The sequence below is a fragment of the Trachinotus anak genome, unplaced genomic scaffold (genome assembly GCF_046630095.1).
Source record: "Trachinotus anak isolate AG129_WGS33_773 ecotype Australia unplaced genomic scaffold, CSIRO_AGI_Tana_v1 ptg000015l, whole genome shotgun sequence".
Classification (NCBI taxonomy): domain Eukaryota; kingdom Metazoa; phylum Chordata; class Actinopteri; order Carangiformes; family Carangidae; genus Trachinotus; species Trachinotus anak.
In genome coordinates this window covers 15,317,864-15,343,562 of record NW_027273866.1, presented here as the reverse complement: position 1 = coordinate 15,343,562, position 25,699 = coordinate 15,317,864, and the positions used below count along the sequence as shown (strand labels likewise).

Genomic DNA, 25,699 nt, shown 5'->3' with positions numbered 1-25,699 from the left:
TTGTTTAACTTTATAATTATGCAGTAAATTCATTAAACTAAAGTAGGGTAATTTATTTATGCCACACATTTCACATACAGTGGCAGTTCAAAGTGGTATACAAATTGCATAATAAATAAATCACTCAGGATAAAACATAAGTAATTATAAACCTCATGATAATAAAAATTTAAACACATGAAAACATGAAATGAGATTATGAATAAATAGTACATTGTACACACAAATTGCACCATAATTCTGTGAGGGAATTACAGATGCTGAATTCTCTGTTATAATATTTAGCTACTCTCAGGATGGATGATATACACAAAATTCATATGGAACCAAAATATTCTTTTTTTTTTTTCCTACCCGGAGTAGAGTTCCTCTGAAAGCAGAAGATGCTTTGAGTCAGGCTCAGTAATGAATAATGCATCCATGCAGTGAGCTCTCCCTCTCCCTGTCAGATCACAGGCAGGATGGGCTAATATGGGACAGCACCTCCAGCATAAGCTGGGGAATGTGGCGTAGTGAACATCAAAGCTCATATCAGCACTTACACCAGACATTCCCTCTTTATGGAGACTCAGCTCATCTCAAGTCCTGTTAGGAGTAGCTGCAGCACCTGAAACGAGGCTACGATAAAAGCTCACTACGGTTAATTTACTGAGAATCGGTTCATTAATGTGTGGCTGCTTTATTCACAAAGGCTGATGAAAAGGACTCCAGACCTCTTTCTGAAATCCCACATGATGAAATGTATGTATGAAAAAAATAGGGCGTCTTCAAGCCTAAACTTGCTCTTACCCCTTCCACTTAAATTTTGTACTGCTGCTAAAATCTCCACGGAAGATAAAGAGGACGTGAGTTTGGTAGAGCAGTGTGTGTGTGTGTGTGTGTGTGTGTTTCTGGGTCAAGGAGACTACTGAAAAAGGAAAATGTTTTTTAGAGCAATGCAGCAAGTGAACACATGCAGGCCTGTGCAACGGGCCAATCGAGACGCCCGAGGTGCTGGTCATCAGCCATCCATCTTCTGCTGTGTGGAGGATGAAAGAAATGGCTGTTCTCACTCCACAGATCCCACACATCTCAAACAACAGACAACTCATTTGATCAACTCTCAAGTGCAGCTCCCATCGCTTTGGAAATGATAAAAGAACAAATCAGTTTTACGAATCTCTGCTTGACTTGCAAACGCTTGACTCCTGATCTGTATTGCTTTGAAAACGTCCTCCCCTAAGATTAATTATTTCATGAAAACATAATTCAGATGTAATAAATACTCTGTGCTAGGATTTCATACGCAATCTTTCAATAATGCCTCAGTGAAATGATTCATAAATGAGAAATATCAGATTTGTATTTTGGGCTAAATGTGTAAATCTGTACAGTACGTGCGTGTGTTGACGTCAGAGCTGTAGGTTCTTGGCGCTCAGAGTGTTGGACTGGGGGGAGTGTGATGCTGAGAAGCAGATGGCCAGGTACTGTTGATACTGTCACACTGGACAGTCATTGTCAGTTCATTCTTGAGGTGCCAGCCAAGCCAAACGTGCTGCTACCTTCGGTTTCTGAGGCTGGTAACTGGTATTTTTGTCCTGCTGATGAACTGCAGTTGGTGCATTTTAATTATTCCCTTTTGTATACAAAGATTCATTGTGTTCCTCCAGATTTTATCTCTCTTTGCAGGGTGGAAAAGCCTCTGAAACAGCATTTGATCAAATCACAAACATGTAGAAACTAGAGGTTATACTCACAGTCTAACATGCTATATACTTGTTCATATACAATTAAACATTAAATAAATAAAAGAAATAAAAAAGTAAAAATTCTGGGTCCATGAATGTCTGAACTAAATTTCTCTTTTATATTGGATCTGTCAATCAGCAAAAATATACAGTATGTTAGTATAAACCTACTGTTGGCATTGGCTTTGTAGTTCTTTGTGTTAGATAAGATAAGATTCAGTTTTCACATTTAATAAGAATTTTGTAATGAAGTGCATGAAGATTAGCCTCTGGTTGGCCAAAATGGCAACACAAGTTTATTTGTACATCACATTTAATACACAGACACAATTCAAAGTGCTTTAGATTAAAACCATAGGAAGAAAGAATGCCACAAAAACAGCACCAGTAAAAACATAGATATGCAAATTTAAGTTCCTCTCCAGACATGATTTTTTGTTTTAAATGGTTTTCCAACTCTGTTGGAAAAGAAACAATCGAAAACGGGGGCTGTAAGCATATCTACTCTTACTTCCTCATTGAGGAATCTGGATCAGGGCCCCGCCCACCTCTGCTTGCGCCGGGTTGACAGGTGAAACAGCAGAGATAATAAAGAAGGTTAGTGGAGACTCAGCCACAGGTTTGAGCCTCAGTCAGACCCAGACTCAGGAGGTGTTGATACAAAATTGGCGACTAGAAGACGTATTAAAATGCTAAGCATAGTTATGCTGGCAGTGGCTGACACAGTGTTAGCGGCTGTGCTAATATAAACTCTTGCTCTCTGTACAGACAAGGCTTCAGTGGTGCAGAGGAAACATCAGAGAGACTTAGCTACATGTTTGAGCCTCAGTCAGGCCCAGGCTCAGATAAGGATTGTGTTTGTGGGGTTAGGGTTAGCATAGCTAGCATAGTTAGCATATTTTATTTGATGATGCTTTTTGTTAGCTCGCAACTGGCAGTGGCTGACACAGTGTTAGTAGTTTTGCTATAGCAAACTGTGGCACTCTGTACTGACAAGGTTTCAGGTTTATTTTTGCCTGCCCCCCATCCCTGCATCTTGGTGGGATTGGTTCTGTGAGTTATGTGAAGTACGAATCCCTGGTTGTCTGAATCCATTTTTATGAGACTGAATGGCGTTGACTGTTTATTTTGCTCATGAAATGTCTTGTATTATATTAAAAAAACATCACATGGACATGTTAACAAGGTTAAAACCTTGATTTTCATTTAAGGGGGTCTTTAAAATACATTAAAGGAAGTCAAAGTCAAGTCAACAGAGGCATGAATACAGTGTAGGATGTCAAAATGGTTCATTATGAACATTTAAGTTTCAGCCAAAGACAGTGCAGAACATCAAAGTTTTGAACCTGGATTTTAAGGTGTTCAAAGTCGGAGCAGGTCTTATATCCTCTGGAGGTTTGTTCCAGCTCTGCACTGCACAGAAACTAAATGCTGCTACATTTAGTTTGCACCCTGGGAACAGCTAGCAGCCCTCTACCTGACGACCTGAGAGGCTGAGTGGGTTCATGTGGTAAAAGACAGTCAGAGAGATTTATAGACAAGCAGCGCTACTTAAAACTCTATTCTCTGACACACTGGGAGACAGTGAAGAGACCTGAGAACTGATGTGATGTGTTCACTTTCCTTGGTCTCTGTGAGTAGTCCAGCAGCAGGTTTCTACATGAGCTGAAGTTGTCTCAGAGTTGTCTGGAGGAGACGTAACAAAAGACCATTACAGTAATTTCACCTGCAGGAATTGAAAGCATGGATCAGTTACTGTCCTGCCTGGACATGTCTGATGCTTGCTATGTTTTTTAAGATGGTAGAATGCATATTTTGTAATTAATTTGAGGTGGACATGGCTGGTTCACTTTCAGCATTCCTTCTTTTGCCAAAAGGAAGAAGTGTGAGGTTTTATCTTATTCACAGTGTTGCTGTGGAGCTGCTTTCAATGTCAGATCATCCTTGGAATGATGATATTTAAGGCCTCCATGTCCCCAGCTCTCCTCCTTCATTTATCACTCATAGAGGTACAGTAGGCTATCACGTATATGCTTCACAGATTTGATCCCACACTGCATAATGCTGCTTTAAAAATACCCAAGAAGCATTTGCAACTCAAATGAAGGGCGTTTTTTTTTTTGTTTTTTTTTTTTAGGCTATGATTCAAATCTGAAGCATTATACAATAGCTTTTGTCTCATCAGTGTGGTGTTTTGTGTGAAGATTAAATGCAGAATTGACTTTCAAATAGCCAATCACGTAAAGCATAAATACAAACTGTGGCCAGTGTAGACACAAAAGAATCAGCGTCTGTGTGTATGGGTGGGAGCTGGTTCTCTCCGGGGCAGATTGTCTGCTGCAGTACTGATCTGTGAATTCTCACTGGACTTGTGATTGTGTCTGTGGACTTTTTTTTTTTTTTCCTTTGGCAAGTACAGCGAGCTCTCCACGCCCCTCAGCAGGGAGGCTGAGAGGGAAACAAAGTCAGGGAAACAAAAGGGAGAAGCTTTCTGCAGGATGCAGTCTGAGCCTGGTTTATGAGGCAGCAACGTCATAAAACAAGAACGTGTTGTTTTCCTTTGGGCAGATGCTGATTTTTAAAGTTTTCATCTTATTTTCAGATGTTGTTAGAGTAAAAAATCTTCTATGTCAAAAATTCATACTTTACAGGAGCTGTTGAAATCCTGACAACTATGTAGTTTTATTTTTGGCTGGACGGCAACAGCAGCATCAGCCCTATGACGTAAATGATGCTGACTGACTGACTGAGTGATGAAGTTGCACCATTGGTCGGCCAGCTGAGTGTTGGAGTTTTCTCATTGGTTATTGCTCTTTCAAAATGGCACAAACAGGCAATGTTAGCACTCTTGTTGCTAGATTTTTCATCTTGTCAGGCCCCTTTAGCAACTTTTTCTGTTGTTTTTTTTTTTACAGCAACCAGAACACCCTGAGAAATTTAAGGTTTTGAGAAATCAAACCGTAGCTACTTTCTGTAGAAGACCCTCCCTCCATAGGCACACCTCTCTATGCTAAGGCAGCTGGCATGAATAAGCCTGTACCTTTCTCTCTGAGTGATCATTTTACAAGTAAAACTAGCTAAAATCACAGCAGTCTTTGTCTTTGACTTATGTGTTTGGTGGTTTTGTCAGACAATGACGCAGTTATAAAATCTGGATTTGAGCAGCAGCAGATCAGCTTGGAAATGTCTTGGAAGTTAACATGTAGTATTAATGTTCCATATTCACTATTTCAAACTTGATCTGTTGTCTGACAACAGAAACAGAACAACATGTAAATGAGAACAGTTTTATTGGGAGTTTGGTTTTATTGAAATACTGTATATCTGAGCACCGAGAGTAGGAGACAGCAAACAGACAAAGGGCTGAAACCAGCTGACACTGGGCAGCAAACCTGACGCGGTCCAGCCAGACCCTGGGTTTTTACCCAGCCTTGTCTCTATTTTTTTATTGGTTTTGAAAGGGATTTTTAAACCCAAATCTTACAGACCTCTCAGACTGCTCACAAGTATGTAATCCTTAAATTGCATACCCCAGTTTGTGCCTCTCCTTTGTTAGCACTCAATAGATGTTGTATGTGTAGAATAGAGAAACATAATAGATTATAATAGAACATTATAGATTTTAAACAATAATGCAGAATATAATCAGGGGGGATGTCGAGCAACTTCCAGGTGCTGACAACAGATAGGACCTGAGCCACACAACCTCCAAAGAGACGTCAGAGTTGTCATTGAGACTGACATGGACTTCTTCCAGCAAAGTAATGGAGGGGGACCAGATTTGTTGGACACCTGACAAATCATTTCGTCAATGTTGTGCTGAAGGTGGTTCTGGTGTTTTCCAGTGGTGTTGTAGAATTTTCTTTGCTGTTACATAACACTCTGCTGTTCCAAAAATGCAAAAACGATCATCTTTGCCTCCAGATACATCACAGTACCACAGCCCTTGGGAAAAAAACTTGTGTAATATGGTAAAAGTTTCTTGTTTTGATTAAAATTGTAGCTGCAGCATTCTGACCCATCTGAAGACTTTTAGTTCTTTTAGCACGTGGCCGACCCAAGAAAGCGTTGTGTGAAGTAGTGTCTCTGCATCAGCAGAAGACAGAAGTTTGGTGATGATTTCTTTAGTGTGCTGATCAAAAGAGAGGGTAGGATCAAGTGTAACTCCAAGATTCATGGCTGTCAAGGCTCGAGAAATCAAACAGCTGTCAAGAGTTGTTATTACTTGATCAAACTAGTGTCTACGTCAAACATAAGATGGTTAGTAGAGTCTTTAAGGATTCTGGAAATATCTTTAGAAAAGAGAGAAGCATTGAGAATGAGCTTCAGTATTTATCAAAGGTCATTGGGTAAACACATGCTTAGCTGGTGACTGGTATATAACATTAATATATGAGACGCACAATCCACTGGTACTAATTGCAGTGTGTTCCTCTCTGCAGTGACGGCTGGGCAGACCGAGTTGAGGTGGTTGAGGGGTATGAACAGGAGGCTGTGGGCGGCATCACAGTGAAGCTGCAGTCTGAAGAGGTCTCCTCCTTCGACGACTACTTCCTGAAGCTCAGGCTCAGCACCAACACCCGCAACCCGTGGTTCCCCGAGTTCTGGCAGTACCGCTTTCAGTGCCGCCTTCCCGGACACCCGCAAGAGAACATGAATTATGCACGGAACTGCTCAGGTAGCTGAACAACTCGTCAGGCAATTATGACGTTTCCTGCAGTTCCTCTGGTTTACATTTTAACGCCACTGTGCACATCAGCTTGTCTTCTTGAACTGTTCTGACGTGTGCAATGCCCAGAGGACGATGCCGAAAGGCCCCGTAAACTGGAACACACTCTTCAATTATGAATTAGACTGCCAGAGGGTAGAATTCTCTCTAAGTCACTCCAATAACACATATTTCTTCATATTGTCCATTTCTGTGACTCTTGGCTTTACAGAGGATGATGCTCTAGGTAAATTAAATCCTTTTCTTTTACGAAGGAGCAAAGTCAGTGCATTAGCTTAAGTTCTTGGTTTCAGGAAACAATGCTCAACAAGCATGTTTCTAAAACATATTTTTACATACTGCTCATACATATTTCTTTTTTTAAATACAAGCCTATATATTTACGTTTTCAATCTTTAAGATATTAGGTTGATGAGGATATTACCACTGCTTTCTCAAGCACCCCTTATTTTCAAAAACATTTTGAAATTATTTTACTGTAAGAATATTGATAAACGTAAATATAAAATGATGCATGCAGCAAAAAAAAAAAAAAAATCAAACCATACTTTTCAGTTGACAGCTCTCAAGATTCTCCTGTGAATTTCTTTTTGCCATCACACATTCCTTTCTGCAGTTGATTTAATCTTTTCTTTTGCAGCGTTTGCACATTATTTATACCGAGAACAGAGCCTCTCTTCTTTTTTATGCACATACCTCAAGCTTTTAATAATTTCTACAAAGCATCATATTTTAGCAATTATTAGAGTATTGGCTTATAAATAGAGATAGAGTTACTGTTGCTGTCCTATTCTATTGTTTTGGGTTTTTTTCATTTATTATTTATATTTGTATTTATTTTTTTGGTATAGAACTCCAAGACGGTGAGTGAATCCCTCTGAATGGAACCATAAAGCTCCTCACTTTGGCAATATACATAGAGGTTGACTGATATTAAGGTTTTATCAGATGCTTGGATAATTCAAGTTGTCTATTTATATTCTTAATAACTGTTTTTTCCTTAAAATGCACATTAATCTCAGTTGACCTCTAATATATGAAGCTATTGGGATGTTTTTATTCATTTATTTTTTTGTTACACTGCGGCGAGAGCCCAACAATTGGCTCTTATCTGCTCTCACCTTGTGCTCTCACACCCTTCCTGGCCTTGAGACAGTCGTATGAAACAGCCCAATAACATTTGAGTGAGATGGTAACTGGCTGATTTGGCTGAAGTTGCATGTAGCCACAGAAATAGTGAAGCCAATTTGCACTGGAAAATAATTTCACCACACAGTTGAATTCATGTAACACACAGAGAAGGATCAGTTATCATGCAGCCAACTAATCCCAACGTGCAGCAGTAGGTCCTCTGCTTGCATGCTGACATCATGACAACACTGCATCATGACAGACGCTCACACAGCTCAGTGAGTGAGGCGTGCGTCAACGACAAGGAGCTGTTAAACTAGGTCATCACCAGCAGCTCCCATCGGACGCTCACCCAGCTGCTACCCACCTGACTTCACTGTTTACGTGTTTGTTTGCTTTTTAACGACCGCTTCTTGATTTAACACAAGTGCCACAAACACACCAGCAGTGAACGGTGTTCATTAATATCGCCAGCCTCACGGATCATAGAGTTAAATGTTGTTGGGTGCAGCAGGTGAATCCTGATTTATGCAGAGTTTAAAAAAAAGGACACATGTAGCAGCTGAAAATGTTACTGACAAATTCTGCAACAAGGTCAAGGTCAAATTTAATTATAGAGCACTTTAAAACACAAACCATGTACACAGACACACACATTTATGGCAAACAGTACAGGATGCAACAACTACAATGCACACAGAGAGCGCAAGAAGGCAAAATCCTCACATCAATCCTTTTCTATATGTTTAAACTTGAAGTTGGATCAGTGTTATTTCAAAATTGTGGTAGAAAGCAGAATAAAATACAACTTGTCTTTAATCCATCTGGCAGTTAATTAAAGGAGCTTTTTGCTACAATGCCAACATTAGTATTAACAGCTATTTACTCCCTAGTGTTAGCAAGAGCTTCGGCCATTGTTGTGTTTAGAAGACAAAGAGGTTATGATACGTCCTCTGCGAAGCACTACTGCAGTCTGATCGCGACAGTGACTCGGTATCAGAAAGTGACGACTGTCCGACGGGGCTAACTCCAGTACAACACAAGAAGAGATACAAATAGAAGCTAAACAAGATAGTTGCTTTCCACTGCTGGAGTCAGCTCTTGGCAAGTAAAGGGATGAAGTTTGATGCTAAGCTTGCAACGTTCCTTTGGGAACAACACTGACAGAATACTAGAATAATAAAAATAATAATAATAACACAAAAAAGGTCAAATATATCTGCCAGATGAGTTTTACTCAAGTCATACAAAAATGACAAAATAACAAGAAAATAATGAAAATGATCTAAAATCCTCTGTTTTGGAATATTATGAAACAATTTTTGAAAAAAATCCTGAATCGTCACAAAAACCTAAATATAGTAATAATAATAATAATTATGAGATAATCTGAAAACTTAAGTAAAAAAAGATCCATGACAAGTTTTCATCCCCTGTTGCATGAAGTCATTATTTCTAATAACTTGTAGAGGTACCAGTATTAACAAAGGCTCATTCAAACTGTAGCACAGTCTAAGATGTTGATAATATGCAGAGCGATGTAACAGTAACACACACTAGATCTATAAGGTGTATAAAATGACATGTTTATGCAACAATGATAATGCTTAATAATGCAAAATCTGGAGTTTCTCTCATCTGAGTTCATGTTACAGTATAAACAAATCCTCATGTAATGGTCAGCTAATGTTAAATATTCAAAACCACTAAAAACCACATCATGTTCCTTACAAAAAGATGACATTCTGCATGCTGTAAAAAATGTTAAATATTCTCAAGGGGAAAATTCAGTTAGATTTTAACACGCTGTATCTTTCTCCAGCAGGTTTCACATTATCAGTTGCTCCATCATGCTCCACTTCTTTTGCATAAAATATTAAAAAGGACATTTTGGAACTGACTCAAGTGACAGGGGAAAGATTGTATCACATCATTTTCACTCCTATTAGCAATAATAGACCACGTGCAAGTGTCCGATTACGAGCAGAGAGTGCTAATTCTATTGTGCTCCAAATGTACGTGTGAATTACAGTGAGAGCTGCTGCGCTGGCCCACAACTAGAGAGGATGCAACATTTCGATTGCAATTATTTTGTAGGGACAGAGAAAGAAAGTAAAAGAAAACATCATCTTCAACAGAAGTTTTCAACCCAATGGACTGAATGCATGGTGTAGCTCCTTCTAATGACACTGACATCTTAGTTTTACACAGAGCAACTAAAAAAAACATGCTTACCCTGCTTCTAGCTTGCATTACACTGAACTGATAGGGTGTGTTTGAACATCACACAGTGTTTGTATCCAAATACGACTCATTTTTCTGTCTCATTTGCTCATCGTGTTTGTCTGAGGAAAAACAATACGCACAGAAGACAAGAGATCCAAACACATGAGAACAGTCGCTTTATTTTTCTGCTTCAGGAGACACAATCTGAGTGGCACAGTGCTTTAGACCAACTCTAATTGAATCCTGACTCATGAATGCAGAAATGGATAGTCTTGCCATGGTAACAAGGTTTCTTTGAAACCGTTTTCTGAGGCTTCCAGTTCTTTTAAAGCAGTCTCCCACAGAGGCAGAGAGGCGTGTGGCTTCCTGCCTGTATCCACAGGATAACAACACAGAATGCATCTGTGAGCACCCTATCACTCCTTTGTAATATGTGACATCATGCTAGACACACCTGTACAGTACACCTGAAGCTTAGAAAAGACTTGAATCACATAACATGCTACTGCTTGCAGCAATGAAGCACCTCCCGTAAGGTTTTTCCTCCTGGAGATGAATCCTCACCGCTCTCTCATGTGTGGACAGGTTACGAAAGTCTGGAGGACAACTACGTTCAAGACAGCAAGATGGGCTTCGTCATCAACGCCATCTACGCCATGGCGCACGGGCTGCATGACATGCACACTCACCTCTGCCCCGGCCACGTGGGGCTCTGTGACGCCATGAAGCCTGTTGATGGCAGCCACTTACTGGACTTCCTCCTGAAGACGTCCTTCACGGGTGTTTCTGGAGAGGACATATGGTTCGATGAGAACGGGGACTCTCCTGGGAGGTAAAACACACTTCCTTTTTGCTCTTCTTGAAATACTGTAGTAAGTCTTCAAAATCCTGGTTTTACTCTAACCGCTGCAATGGAAGCAGCAGCAGGCGACCTACAACCAACACCAGCCTCTATCAGAAACCAGTTGAAATTGGAGCAACACAGATCCAATTTTATCTCCTCCATTACAAGTTTCCAGCTCAGATCTCTCTGAGTGAAACCCAGAGACGACTAGGGAAACTTTGTGAAACTGGAGTTTGAAAAATAAAAAAAATAAAAACGTAGAAAGAATATCTATTTCTTGTCAGACAAAACAAACAGTTTGTGACTTTTTAAAGACTGAACAATCAATTGATTATTACAGAAAATAATTGTCAAACATTGTCAAATAATAATGAAAGTAATTGTTACAGTTCTTCTATGATGGAATAATTGTGCTTAAAACAAAACTTTACACAACTTTACAACAAAAGATAATATCAATATAAACTAAACAGTCCAGACCTCATTGGTCTGATAAATTTACAATTATTAAAAAACCCAAATGATATTTAGTAAACTTTGGACTCCGGGGCCCCTGGGCTCTAACCCACTTTGCCTGGTCGGTAATCCATCTTTGGCAGCATCCAGTATGTTCCTGTTGCAGGAAACAGATTAAAATAAAATATTTTCCTTTCAAAAGAATCTGACAAGTTTTTGGGATGAAGTTTATGTTATATTAAGTTTATTAAGAAAAGGACCTACAGTACAATAAATAAGTTTACTGCTAATAATACTGAGCTGCTGTTCTATCTCAGGAGACACTGAAACTCTTGTCAATGTGTCTGTGATTTGCATACAGTTATTTCAAAAGTAATTAGGGCTGTTTATTAGAACATGTTTACATTATTAATGTCTGTTCACTATATTTATTCGTTTATTTAATTAGAGGATGGTAAAGGTTGAATTCAGTCTTATCAGGGTAAATTTACATGTGCAAAATAATGTCAACACTCTAATGAGAAAAGCAATTGTCTTACTGCTTATGTAACAAATACACTGAGAACTTCCCACAATAATTGAAATGATAATGACAATTTGTTTTCAATATCCAGTAAAATCTCTGGCTATCCTCAAAATCACACATAATAATAAATAAAATGTCTTCTTTGTTATTCACACTGTTGGGAACAAGGCTTTTTCTCTTTAGTAAATAAATAGTATCATGTTTCTAGCATTTTCTTTCATCAGTGAGGAGCTGAAATTGCATCATCAGGTGAGGTTGGAGCACTGTCTTGAAATTCCAGTGGGGACTTTTTATTGGAAACCAGAGAGGAAGCAGATGAAAGCCAGAAATATCAGCACCTGGAACAGTAATCCCCGAGTCACTACAGTGGTATTGATCATGAACCTGACAGGCCCCTGCTCAGAAAATACTCCTCCTATGTTGTTCCAAGTGCCAGTAAAACTCTTATTTTTTCAGCGTTATTGAAGAATTGATGCAGTGTTGGTGAAACCTTGTTAATCTGAGCTTTTTCACATAAATCCTGACTTTCTATTCCTCCTCAGGTATGAGATTATGAACTTCCAGCGCGTGGAGCCCGGTGTGTACGACTACATCAACACTGGCTCCTGGCACGAGGGAATTCTCAGCCTCGACGATGACATGTTCCAGATGAACCACAGTGACATGGTCCGCTCTGTGTGCAGTGAGCCCTGCTCCAAAGGAGAGATCAAGGCAAAGGACACATCCTTCACATGTTGTGACCACACGAGCACATTTTGGGTTGCCAGGTTGTGAAGAATCCCTTTGGGTGGTGTTTATCATTTCTATCTGGTAACAATAGCTTGAAATGTATATATATATATATATATATATATATATATATATATATAATAACCCATCAAGTCTGTAGTTATAAATATTAATATGTCATTAATAAATTTTTTAATAATCAGGTCTGATAATGAATTGGTCTTTGTCCAAATTATCTGTAAACCTTTTCTACAAATTAATTTTCACAACCTGGCAACACTAAAATTGTTTTTAATGGTTCAAAACTAATGTATAAAGATTTGTAAATAACCATTAATAAATCTTGTAGTTGCAGCCTACTATTGCTTCATAAGTTAGAAAGTCAACTAGTTTTTCAGTTGATGATTCTGTTAATATAATCTATTAAAACACTTTTTACAAAAGTAAAAACAACCATTATACAATTAAAAAAAAAAACAAAATGTTGAAAATGTTGAATGTGTTTTGTCGACCAGGTGATCCGGAAGGGAGAAGTGAGCTGCTGCTGGATTTGCACGGCCTGCAAAGACAATGAATACGTCCAGGATGAGTTCACATGCAAGGCCTGTGAGCTGGGCTGGTGGCCTGATGAAGAACTGGAAGGTGGGCTTCTCCTCTTTTATTCCTCACTTTGCTCATTTCTTTAAATCTTATCTGCTTGGAAAAACCTTTGACACCGCACTACAGCTGAAAGACGGCCAGCTGGTTTTTCTTTGAAGCAGTAGTTTGATATTTTGAGAGATATGCTTATTCACCTCCTTGCTGAGAGAGGGAGATAAGAGGATCAATACCACTTGCGTGTCTCCCTGTTAAATATAAGGCCTCAGCCAGCAGGGGAAACAGCCAGCCAGGCACCTCTAAAGTTAACAGATTAACATGTCAGCTCTAGTTTGTTTAATCCATTTAAAACACTGAAGTGTAAAAATAACAATTTGAGCCCCATACAACCACAAAAAATGTCTTTGGACAGTCAGACTACTTGTTTCCCTGTTTCCAGTCTTTATGCTAAGCTATGCTCAGCACCTCCTGGCTGCAGCTTCATATTAACTGGAAATATGCAACAGTGATTCTGAGCTTTTCATTCAACTCTAGCAACAAAGTGAACAAATGTATTCCCCAAAATGTTCAGCTCTTGCATTAGATCACCAAAATTTTATCCAGAAATAAACGTCCCAACTGGTTATAACAGAAGGTTTTCACTGTTCTGGATTTTTAGATTTAGATGAATTTCCGTTTCTACATCAGTGGCCACAGGCTGACTTCCTGTTGCCTGACTGATGCTTTCAGAGAGAAGAGGAGACTTGTTGGTCTTATTAGAGGCTTTGTGAAAAGTTTAGTTCCTCCAAGTTTTTCTCCCACCACCTGTACTCTGTACAGTTTGTCCTGCTAAGATTTTTGAGGCGCTATTTCATAAACCTTTCCTGTCCTATTTTCATTGCCTTCCCATGACACCTGAGAGCCATTCATCATCTTCACTATCCAACACCAGCCCTACTTCGCTTCCCGCTCTTCTGGCCCACTTTCAAAGGCCTTCTCTGCTCTTCAAAGACAAGACACTTTCTTATTAGGACCCGCCTGCCTCCATGCTGTCTTTTTTTTTATTATAAGACCTTTAGATACACACAGAAAAGAGTAAATGTGGAGCACAGTGATGACATAAAACTAATTCACCGCTGCAGTTTTCTAATCCTAACCTAACATTCTGTTATACAATAAATTAATAAGCAACTTAAATTAGATATTACAAGCGTGTTCTCAACATGAAGCAGAAGGGAGACCTTATTTGGATCCATGAAAAATGCAGTGATGTACTTTGTCCTGCTGCATTGCCCCCCCTACAACCCCCCTCCATTGGCTGCAGCCCAGCCTGGCCATGGCTCAGTAGAAAGGAGTTTATTTATAGTTGAGCTAAAAACCTACTTTGAGACTTACTGTATTTTCTCAGGCAAAAATGTATTTGACAAATTTTGTAAGTGTCCATACAATAAAACCTTAGAATATTTTCCTTTTATTCTATTGATTTAGACAATTTGCACCTTTAAGTTTAAAAATCTTGCCAACAAGCTCACAATAGAAATATGAAAATTTTATGAGCTGCTGTCAGTATATATTGGTTGTGTATTTATTCTCATGTTTTTTTCCCCTTTTCAGGCTGTGAACCGATCCCTCTGCGCTACCTGGAGTGGAGCAACCCAGAGTCCATTATCCAGGTGGTCTTCTCCTGCCTGGGCATCCTGGTCACGTCATTCGTTGCCTTTGTCTTTGTCCTGTACCGTGACACACCTGTGGTCAAATCCTCCAGCCGGGAGCTCTGCTACATCATCCTGGCAGGCATCTTCCTGGGCTATGTGTGCCCCTTCACCCTGATCGCCCGCCCCACCGTGGCCTCCTGCTACCTCCAGCGGCTTCTTGTTGGACTCTCAGCCGCCATGTGCTACTCTGCCCTGGTGACCAAAACCAACCGCATCGCCCGCATCCTGGCAGGCAGCAAGAAGAAGATTTGCACCAGGAAGCCGAGGTTCATGAGCGCTTGGGCTCAGGTGGTTATTGCCTCCATCCTGATCAGTGTCCAGCTCACCTTGGAGGTCACCCTCATCATCATGGAGCCGCCTGAACCCATCAAATCCTACCCCAGCATCAGAGAAGTCTTCCTGATCTGCAACACCAGCAACCTCGGCGTCGTCGCCCCCCTGGGCTACAATGGCTTGCTTATTATGAGCTGCACCTATTATGCCTTCAAGACCCGCAACGTCCCTGCAAATTTCAACGAAGCCAAATACATCGCCTTCACCATGTACACAACCTGCATCATCTGGCTGGCGTTTGTGCCAATCTACTTTGGCAGCAACTACAAGATCATCACGACATCCTTCTCCGTGAGCCTCAGTGTGACTGTAGCTTTGGGCTGCATGTTCACACCAAAGATGTACATCATCATCGCCAAACCGGAGCGAAATGTGCGCAGCGCGTTCACCACCTCTGATGCCGTACGCATGCATGTCGGTGATGGCAAAATTGCCTGCCGAAGCAACAGTCTGCTCAACATGTTCAAGAGGAAGAAGAACGCTGGGAACGGCAGGTGGGTCCATTAATTGAGTGTGTGAGTCCTGCTCCTGAGGCACCTCGGGGATGCTGGTTTTACTGTAATTCCCTCTCAAAGGGAACCTGATGTCTTACTGTATTCACTTTCATAGGATCACCTGTTGTACAGTGTGACGGATGTAGGTCAGTACTCAATTCACTCAGACATTTTAACCTTTAATCTGTTCATGATATGAAAACAAGCATCTCTGCGTGCTAAGGGATGACAAGTGAAATCAGAAGTACAGGCTTTCTGCAGGGTTCACCAAATTAAATTCAAGACTTGCTGCGACCCTTTTAACACAGTGTGGACTTCAATTTAATGCCTCTTTTTACAGTCGTAATGTCCAAAGTACAAAAGGATAATTGAAAACCAGCAGGGACAATATGGCCTGAAATATGAATGATTATATCACATTGTTTCAGAAGTTTCCAGCAGCTATTACAATATTTCCTAATGATATAATTAACTAAATTATGAGAAATGGACACGGGAGTTGGATAAAATGGATGGATTAATTAAGCAATAAAAAAAAGAAAAATTAATTTAAGTTCATTTCATTCTTTGTTAAGCACTTGCCCATTTTATGTGAATGAGTCTGGAGCTACTGTAGCCCACATGAGTGGCAGTGGAGGTCTGATGGAGCCGGCTGGAAGTCCTTCCCAGTGGCTCACCTGCTGTTTAGGTATAGTCAACCCCTCTCTCTCCAACTTCCCTGTCTCTCTCTCACTGGGATTATAATAAAGACAAAACACCTGAAAAAATAAGTTACAAAAAAAGCATGTAGATATTGAATAATCTCCTGGTGCACAATTCACTGTCGCAACAATCTGGCCTCTAGTTTATCAGTGTAACATCTCCTGAAATCAGATACAAAAACATTTGAGAGCTGACATCGCTGCCTGCTGCAGGCAGATGAAAATCTCTTGTAAATTACATTTCAGCTTTATTACCTTCTAAGGCCTTTTTTTTGAGGAAACTGAATTGAGTACTTTTTAAAACCTGCAGATACCCTGGAATATTGCTCACAATATGAAATATTTGTTACAATACTCTTAGTGAAATAAGTGGTTTTTTTTTTTACATGAACCAGAAATGCTGTTTTTGTCTCCACTTTTCTGGGTTCCTGTGAAGTAACAGCCGTCTTTATTTTGTTCATAGTTCTAATGGAAAGTCTGTGTCATGGTCTGAACCAGGTGCAAGACATCCTCCAAAAGGGGATCACATGTGGCACAGACTGTCAGTGCATGTGAAGAGACAGGAAGCAGGTTCCAATCAGATGGCTGTCATCAAACCCTTAACTAACACCTACCAAAGCACAGCACTGGAGTTCTCAGACCTCAGCACTAAGACTTTGTACAATGTGGCTGAGGAGGACGAGAATGAGCCTGTCACATACAACCCCCCAACCACTCCCCCCATGATGATCCACGGGCAAATGCCTGCTTGTGGGCTGATAAAAGATGTGGGCGAGGAGGTGGAGCTCTACACCCCTGAGCATCTGCAGAAAAACAGCATTATCCCCCAACACGTCATCATGGACCACCTGCAGGAGGAGGTGGTGGTGAGCAAATTCAACAGCGACATCCCTCAGCTCAGTGATATGATAAGCATGCCCGAGGCCGTGAGCGGCGGCATGCCCGTGTACCACCAGGCCCACCTCATCCAGCAGGACCCGGTCCTGCCTGTGCACCTCGACCCGTTCGACGAGGAGCCCTCCTCCCCTTTAGAGGAGGACGAGATGGAGAACGAGCAGTTCGGCCTTCTCCATGGCTACATGTACAACAACACACAGATTCATGACGAGGAGGACCTGGTTGAGGTCAAATTAGCTATGGGGGACTCTCTGGCTCTGATGCCTCCCTCCCCCTTCCGAGATTGCGCTGCTCCCCCCGTGAGCCCCTTCCCCAACTCGCCGGTGTCCGAGTCGATTTTGTGCACTCCTCCAAATGTGACATACGCCTCTGTCATCCTCAAAGACTTCAAGCAAAGCTCCTCAACTCTGTGAGGGCACACACTAAATATTGCCACTTGTACTATATTTTCCAGTTTATAACGACTTGTGTTGTATTTGATGACATGTAAGGAAAAAGTCATTCTGTGGTCTGACAAGTTTTCACTCTATGAATTAATAGCTTTTACATGATAAGGGTGAACTACGACATTTTAAAATTCTTTTAGATGTTAGATGAAAGAATTTGCCAATTACAAACATGTTTCTATGCTAATATTAGCTTTTAGGATAAAATAGACTTTCTTCTTATGAGACCAATAACTAAGATTGTCTACGTGCGTACTTTTATGAATTAATGTCATTTAAATAGATTTATTTGACAAACATAGGTGATGTAACAAACAGGTGAGTTTTAAACAGGGAAACTTTATGGTGAATATAGTTTGTATGTGATGCAAAACAATTCAATTTGAGAAGATTTTGAGAAGATGTGTTTTGTGTCACAAATTGTGTGTTTTCTGCATAATCTTGAAAATAAAGAGATGGAGAGGTTTAAAGCAATAGTTTTGGAAAATATGCTTATTCACTTTCTCGTGGAGCATTAGATGAGAAAATTGATACAACTCTCATATTTGTCCAGTAAATATAAAGTTGCAGCTAGCAGCCATTAGCTTAGCTCAGCATAAGTACTGGAAACAGGGGGGAACAGCTAGCCTGGCTCTGTCTGAGGTGATGCACCAGCAACACTAACCACAGTTTGGGGTTTTGCAGGAAGTTACAGGGGTTAGTTCTTCACTGCACCTGGCCAGAAAATAGTCCTGCAAATTACCTGTCACCAAATCACAAATTATGAATTGTACCCTATGATTTTTGTATGAAACAAACGAGATATAACGTGTAAATTACTGAGCTTCAGAGATGGTGGTGGACATTATTTTGTCAACTTTGGACAGAGCCAGGCTGGCTGTTTGCCCTGTTAGCTAGCCTTTATGCTAAGCTAAGCTAACCAGCTGCTGAGAGTGGTATCTATCTTCATATCGAAATCTTGGTAAAACAGAAATTTTGCATATTTCTCAAAACTACTTCTTTGAGCGAGGAGCGCAGAAGAGAATTTAAAAGTTTGAAGAAATTTAAAAGTTGACATGTCAAAAAAAAAAAAAAAAAAAACACAAAAAAAATCTGTGAATTTTTGATTGATACAGTTCTGCCAGACAAGTGCACCGACTGTATCACGAATGTAGCAGAGGAACATTCAAGTGCCACATTTTCATTAAGATGTTTTTTTTCTTTTGTACATTTATCTCATTTCTATGGTCTTGAAATGCAAGTTCAACTAGTTTCAGATTTGTATCTTTTATAATTAGACATCCGATTTCATAATTGTATAAATTTATGTATAAGATAAATGATATACATATGTTTTGTGAATGTACCAGTTGTGTATCATATTTTGGTATTCAGATGAGATCTATATCCATTACAGTATTAGAAAGAACTCATTAGCTGTGTATGCTTATATTGTGTGACTGGCTGTGTACAACGATCAATTTCCTAAATATTAAGACTTTAACAGCCTATTGAAACCATATAATGTGATAAAGCGCTATTGTTAGTAATATTCTGAATAAGCTATTTGCAGCCTGATATATACACAGTATAAATTAAGTCTGCCATTTTAAACAAATATTTACTGTAGAGCATTTGAAGGACACTTGTTTGATTGGAGTAAATTAAATATTTTTTATGCTTTTGTCTCCTGTTTTTCATGCTGAAAATGTTTGGTCCACCTACTCCAACAGCTGTTTTAAATCAAAGGTCAGAGATTTATGGCTTTTGTCTAAAGGAAGAAACTCAAGAGCACTGGAGGAAGTCATACAGGGAGCGAGAAGACTTCAATCTTTGCAACACGTTTACTGGAAAACTGGAGGTGACGCAGACCTAGTTTTGCTTCAGGTTGGGAAAAAGATTATTCTACCTGTCTCAGCCCTGTGGCAGCTTGTCAGCCATAACATGGCAGGAAGTTCAGACAAGCTGTTTAAAGTTTTAGTCATTGGAGATTTAGGCGTAGGGAAAAGCAGCATTATCATGCGTTATGTTAACAGACGCTTTGACCAAAGATACAAAGCATCTATTGGAGTTGACTTTGCTCTAAAAACAGTGGAATGGGATGCCAGCACAGTGGTGAGACTGCAGCTATGGGATATTGCAGGTGAGTGTAGTCAGTGTTGCAATATGTTGGTTTGCCCTACAAAATGTGAGTAAATACAGTATTTGATGATCTATGGATTGTAAAAAAAAAAAAAAAAAGATCTATGCAAAATTAATTTTTTTAAAAGTGTTTAAAATCAACAAAACAAGGCAGTTAATTTGTAGATATTGCTTTCTGTGAGGATTCTCTCAAATGGAGTATCTTCATTTTTATATATTATGTAGGTTCTGTTGCAATGCATTTTTGGGTAAAATGAGCCAATAAAAGCAAACAAATCAGGTTTCACAACTCAAAACCATTTTGTAGTTGCTGCTCTCTGTCTATTGATCTCTGAAAGTTTCACATTTGTCTCCATAAAAGATCCAACCTGTAAAAATGACCTTCAAACTCTAACACACCCTGCTGCGGTTTGACTATTACTGTTGAATAAGTTTACAGTGTTTTCATGCCTGGAGACTGCAGCAAGTAAAAGTGCAGTGTTTTGTTTATCCAGTGTTTTCTCAGATCTAAATTTAATTCTAACCAGTGTCCATGGAAACATCCTATCTTATCTCAGAAAACGATTGTTGTTACAGTCTCTCACTTGTTACATAACGGTAAAACAACAGTTTAATTTGATATGTTAATTCAAATCACACACACTAAACAAACAGAAGCATTGCTTACTGTGTGTCTGGAGCAACTCAAAATTCAAACCCAACAACTGTGAGCTCTTTGCCAAATAATCACAGTCTGTCTATGTGAAATGAATTCATCTCCACCCGGGGAGTCAGATTTGAGCACAAGCTCTGGGGAAACATAAATTACACAGATTTATTTTCCCTTCCTCCAAGGCCAAGAGAGGTTTAAGAAGATGTCCAGGGTGTACTACAAAGGGGCCATGGGAGCACTCGTTGTCTTTGACATTGCTAACCGCTCCACCTTGGGGGGGGCCTCAGAGTGGAAGCAGGACCTGGACAGTAAACGCTGTCTTGACAATGGACGTCCGATCCCTGCTGTCCTGCTGGCCAACAAATGTGACATGACAGGGAGGGACGGGGACCTGGTGTCCTCGCTGGACAGCTTCTGTAGAGACAACAGCTTCGTGGGCTGGTTTGAGACTTCGGCAAAGGTGTGTGTTGCACTACAGTTATTATGAGACAATGTGCAAAGAGGTCTGAATGGGACAAGAGGAGCCGATTAAACCCTTTTCACTGCTGATTCTCTTTTGTCAGGATGATGTTAGTAAGTTAACTTCACAACACAGAGTCATGGGAGACTGCTGTGTGATCCCACAGGTGCCCTCTAAACTATTTTATTAAACTACTTATTTTTATTTTATTTTAGTATAATCTTAGTTTATTTATTGGTGATCTTATTTATTAACTCAAAATTTTACAGGCTTCTTTGCACTGAATTCTGCCTGGTGGATAAAGTTTTGTTTTATGTGCATCATAAAAGTGACAAATAAAGAAACCTTAATCTTAAAACCCCCAGTTCACTGATATCACTTAATTTAATTAAGAATGTATAGAATTTGAACTATTTCAGGGTGGTTCTGTACTAATTCATAAAAATCTAATTTTAAGCATATATCAGCACCTTTTTAAGCATACTTTCCTTTCGTTGAATTTATAAGCAATAATATGCAGCATTGCTTAATTGAATACCCTCAGAGGTTTTGCTGCTACAGCCAGATGATTGGTCTGGTATGACCAGCGTCTTGTGACGGCTACTGTTAGCGAACGATAGCAAACATGAGGTAGATACTGTTGTTGGAACTGACATTACAGAGTCACTTTATGACCTTTACCTACCTGTGCTATCTACCTGTGCTACTGTTACACTATGTTTCAGCATTTCATTGCTGTGCTATAAAAACCATGTGTGTCTTTCTTAAGATGAGAAACACGCCTCTGTTTTTTGATGCATTTTTTATCCGATGAGTTTTTAAACAGTTTATTTCAGGAGGTAGAATTTCTCAAGCCATAAAGGAAGAATTTGATTCTTCAGTTTATCTAAGGAGATGCAAAAATCCCCAAATTTAGAGATACAATAGTTTTCACTGGATGGTGGCAGACTTTCTCGTTATCCATTAATTGTGACTTGTTGCTGCTGCTCAGCAAAGGTTGTTAAGCTACAGTTAAATAGCTTTACTGTAAAGTGTGTAAGAAATTCACTACACGGTAAAAAATAAATGCATTTATTGAAGGATTTAGTTCAAAAATATAAACTTCATATTCTCTTTTCTTTAATTTAAATCAACCACTGATTGGTTGACTAACTGACTTACTAATTAACAGATGAATTAATTATGTATTTGTTTGCTTGTTTGATGGTTTTTGCCCTTGACAAATTGTATTTTGCAGCGCTGAAGCTGCACCCTGCCTGAGTAAAGATTTTGTGGCTCACTATTAGACTTGCATGAGGTTATACTATAATGCGTGTGTGAGCTCCAGCAGCTATAGCCTGCTCATAAAATGTGTTCAAATATTAACACACAGTCACAACTGGCAGCCAAGGTTCAAACACCGAGCCAAACACTTAGCTCAGCAGATGCATACACAATGTTCTAAATCATATTCTCCCTCACCATTTACAGGACAATATAAATATTGATGAGGCAGGTGCCCTCCTTGTCAAGCAAATGATGCTGTGCGACACCGAGTCGACCAGTGAAGAGCACCACGGGGACAGGATCAAAGTGAGCCAGGCTCCCAGGGAGAGCCAGAGCCAGTCATGGTGCTGCTGGAGACCCAGGCTCTGAGGCAGAGAGCCAAACAGAGGCTGCCGCTGGTTAAACGTTCTGACTAGAGCTGATTCTGATACCAAACAGAAGCCTGTGAGCCTGTGAGCCCGTAGCCGGCAACTTCATATTCATTTATCTGCTTTGCCAGTTTTCTCAATATTGTGTGGATTGTGTGGGCTGCCTCATAAACACCTCTGTGGAGACGGCTGAGCTCATCTCTCTGATAATCCACTGATACAGTCGGGCTAATAAACAGATCAGCACGACACACATCCTGCTGGGGAAAGTCTGTGACACTCCCCGTGCAAGCAGGACGTGCTGGTGACTGACCTACTGTAACGAGGGGCCGGAAACTGTGAAACAGGCACAACTTCCATTTTCTTCAACCCATTAAAAAACATTTTTATTTTTCAAGCAGTCAAATGTTCCTCATTAAATGACAACCTATTCAATCCCAAGTGTTACTTGTCTCTTATGCAACCCATGCTTATAATTATCTGTTAATCACTTCACAGTGAGATGAGCTAAGACCCATGCATAAGCATTGCAGCCTGCCTTGATATGGCCAATAGCAGAGAGAAGCTATCAGCATGACCTGATTTTAGTGGAGGGAGGAAATATGTGGAAGATGTACCACACTGCTACACACACCACCCGGAGAGGACGGCGTTAGTGAGTGTGTTAAACTGAGGGGGGCACAGCATTTATACTGTTCTATTATTACAGTCACTGATAGACAGCACATTACAAAGCACATAATATTCTGATGCCTTTGTTTCTGTGAAAGGGAGGCGACGGCATTTTGGGATTGACGCATTTTTAATGTCTAGATTTGTTGATGCAGAGAGAAACAGAGAGAGATGAGTATCATTCACTCACAGCAACGACTTCTGATCATGATTTCTGATATTACTGATCACCAGTAGTGAAATCACCTACAGATCAATAACAGAAGTACAGGTAGCAATGAAACAATGTGTTAAAAGTCCTGTATTCAAAAAGTAAAGAAAAATCATCCATAAAATATAGTTGAATTAAAACCTAAAGTACTCGTTGCTGACCGCTGTCAGTGTAGAGTCAGTGTAGCATTTCAGTGCTTCAGTTGATTGAGGAGATCATTTTAATAAGTATAAATAATGTTGTGTACAAGGTTTATTGTGAACAGTAGTTGCGCAGTAAATTCAGTGGGGAACAAAGTAAAAGTTTTACCTCTGAACTGTCAGAAAATCCAACTATTAGGTTGCATTTTTGGAAATAGGTAAATTCAATTCAGTGCATCTGTACAAATTTAGTTAGATTGCGTCACTGTTGACCAGTACAAATTAAATGCATTACTCTATACTATTACTATACTATTGTGGAGACTAATGTAGAGGTAGCAGCAAAGCCTGACACGTGACATCAGTTGCTGAGTGAAATTATTCACCTCAGAAAGTTTGTGTTCAGTTCTGTTTGTCAATCCTAGTTCACTTCAAGCTCCAAGGGTTTTCTTTTATTTTACCGTTGCTGTAGTTGTTCCAATCATATTTACATGTCTCTGTGGAGCCAGATGTTGTTGCACAAATTCTCATTCTCATTCTCAAAAAAGTTGAGTTGTTTTAACCAAAACTTTAAAGCCAATCTTTTTCTTAATGAAGCAGAAGTAATTTTACATATTGCAGTGCAAGTAAAAATTTTTAATTTAAAGTTTGTGCATCTGGATCAAATAAACCTTCATTCTGGAAATGATGAGGATGCTGCAAATGCAAATAATGTCAGATTGAGGTGCAGTTAATCTGCTCATCACTTAGTAACAGATATGATCCAGCACATCGTCTCATAGATATTAGTGAAGAGTGAAACCTTGTCCTTTATGTGCACTGAGATGTTGTGTATTACTCAGGTTATTTTTGCACACCGATCTGTTCTTTGCTGTCCTGTAGTTTTACTTTTCGATGTCCTTGCTGTGCATCAAGGGAACTGTTCTACATCTTGCCGCCGGTTACCTGTACACTGTAGCTTTTGTCCAAGTTCAGGCTCCATCCAGATGTGGCACAGAGATGTTTTTATTTAACCTTGGATTAGTCTATGTGTGAAAAAAGGGGGAAAAAACTATACTGCTTTGTTATACTAGCATTTTTACACTTTGCTGATCAAGTGAGTTGCAAAATAAAAGCCAGGAAGGTAGTTTACCTCATGTGGCAGTTGTGCCTGAGGGAAAGTGAGGGAAGAAGTAACACACAACTGCTAATTATGGATTTATGTCCCAGATACTGGAGACCTGAATTCAGGAGTCAAACAGGGAAGCTGGCCCCAATACTTGTTCACATCGGACACAAAAGCTCAACCTCTTAACTTGTTTATAGATGTGACAGTCTGAATGGGCGCCGAGCTCTCTGCAACAGATCCCATCACTTGTGCATTATTGATATTGCCCTATTTATCTGCCCTCCAGTGTGCATTTTCTCTGGCAGCTTTGTTCATATATTCATGAATGCATGAAAATTTCAATTTCGGCAAACGTGTGAATGGGCTGAAGAAGAGTAAAGCTGTGTATGTATCCCTGCTGTGCTTCTTTCACTCTCTCACCCTGTCATGAGTGACCCATTTTATGATGGCCTGCGTTAATTAAGTGTTCGCTGTCTGTGAAACGCAGACATAAATACCAGTCTGGTATTTCACTGCACAGATGAACCGACCCTTCTGAAATGACACTGAAATGGTGAAATTCTGAGTGTTTGCAAAACTGCTAGAATGTGCATGAACCTAATTATTAAAAACAGATTATATCATGGAGACCAATCAGAGGCAGGAATTCATATGTTGCTGTCCATGGTGCTGAGTTTTGCCTCTAAGCCCTGCAACACGACAGGATGCTCAGGTTGCAGGATGGTAGGACGTTGGTAGACTGCACCATCTAGTGCACCAGACATGCATGTGCAAAAACAACTAGAGTGAGGGAAGCTTGAGGTGCAACTTTGTGAGGAAATCTGAAGCAAAAGGAGATTATAATAGGAATGTAAATTAAAAAAAAAAAAAAAAGTTTATATGTTGCCCTTGAACAGGCTTCATGACACTGTTTAAATCCTCAACTTTGTTTATTGGCAGGGGAGAAAGAAGGTTTGGTAAAAGGGATTATACACAATGTAAAAAGACAGAAAATATTCTGCAGTCAGAACTTTACTCATGGAGACGTATTGAAATATTATCATTAAAAGTACAAGTACTCATCATACAGAATGGCTCCATTCAGAGGGTGAAATATGATTTATTTTATATTGACGGCTTATTAAGACTCAAAACCATGTTAGCAACATAGTGATACTGTAGCTGATTGAGG

The 25,699-nt window shown here is 39.8% G+C and overlaps 2 protein-coding genes across 5 annotated transcripts in view; both read left to right on the top strand.

The window, feature by feature from the left end:
* Positions 1–19,194, top strand: part of grm1b (glutamate receptor, metabotropic 1b) — a 24,082-nt gene extending 4,888 nt beyond the window's left edge. The window contains exons 3-10 of one of the 3 annotated variants that reach the window (XM_071498709.1): positions 6,170–6,405; positions 6,668–6,682; positions 7,308–7,319; positions 10,399–10,645; positions 12,182–12,350; positions 12,884–13,010; positions 14,559–15,486; positions 16,651–19,194. In XM_071498709.1, coding sequence (XP_071354810.1) covers positions 6,170–6,405; positions 6,668–6,682; positions 7,308–7,319; positions 10,399–10,645; positions 12,182–12,350; positions 12,884–13,010; positions 14,559–15,486; positions 16,651–17,497 — 2,581 coding nt within the window. In that variant the 3' untranslated portion in view covers positions 17,498–19,194. The remainder of the gene's footprint in view (positions 1–6,169; positions 6,406–6,667; positions 6,683–7,307; positions 7,320–10,398; positions 10,646–12,181; positions 12,351–12,883; positions 13,011–14,558; positions 15,487–16,650) is intronic. The other 2 variants (XM_071498711.1, XM_071498710.1) reach the window with 2 other exon arrangements.
* LOC139633193 (ras-related protein Rab-32-like) lies at positions 17,523–25,699 on the top strand. Of its 2 annotated transcripts, none has more exons than XM_071498712.1 (3): positions 17,523–19,652; positions 20,486–20,763; positions 22,234–25,695. In XM_071498712.1, the coding sequence occupies exons 1-3, from the start codon at positions 19,187–19,189 to the stop codon at positions 22,396–22,398; spliced, it is 909 nt and encodes a 302-aa protein (XP_071354813.1). In that variant the 5' UTR covers positions 17,523–19,186; the 3' UTR covers positions 22,399–25,695. The 2 variants fall into 2 exon arrangements, with proteins under 2 accessions (XP_071354813.1, XP_071354814.1); XM_071498713.1 differs by having other exon boundaries at positions 19,287–19,396; positions 22,234–25,699.

Coding starts and splice junctions, on each gene's coding strand:
- LOC139633193 (XM_071498712.1), top strand. CDS start 19,187: ATGCTTTTGTCTCCTGTTTTTCATGCTGAAAATGTTTGGTCCACCTAC. Junction 19,653..20,485: donor GCAGCTATGGGATATTGCAG/GTGAGTGTAGTC, acceptor CCTTCCTCCAAG/GCCAAGAGAGGTTTAAGAAG. Junction 20,764..22,233: donor GGTTTGAGACTTCGGCAAAG/GTGTGTGTTGCA, acceptor CACCATTTACAG/GACAATATAAATATTGATGA.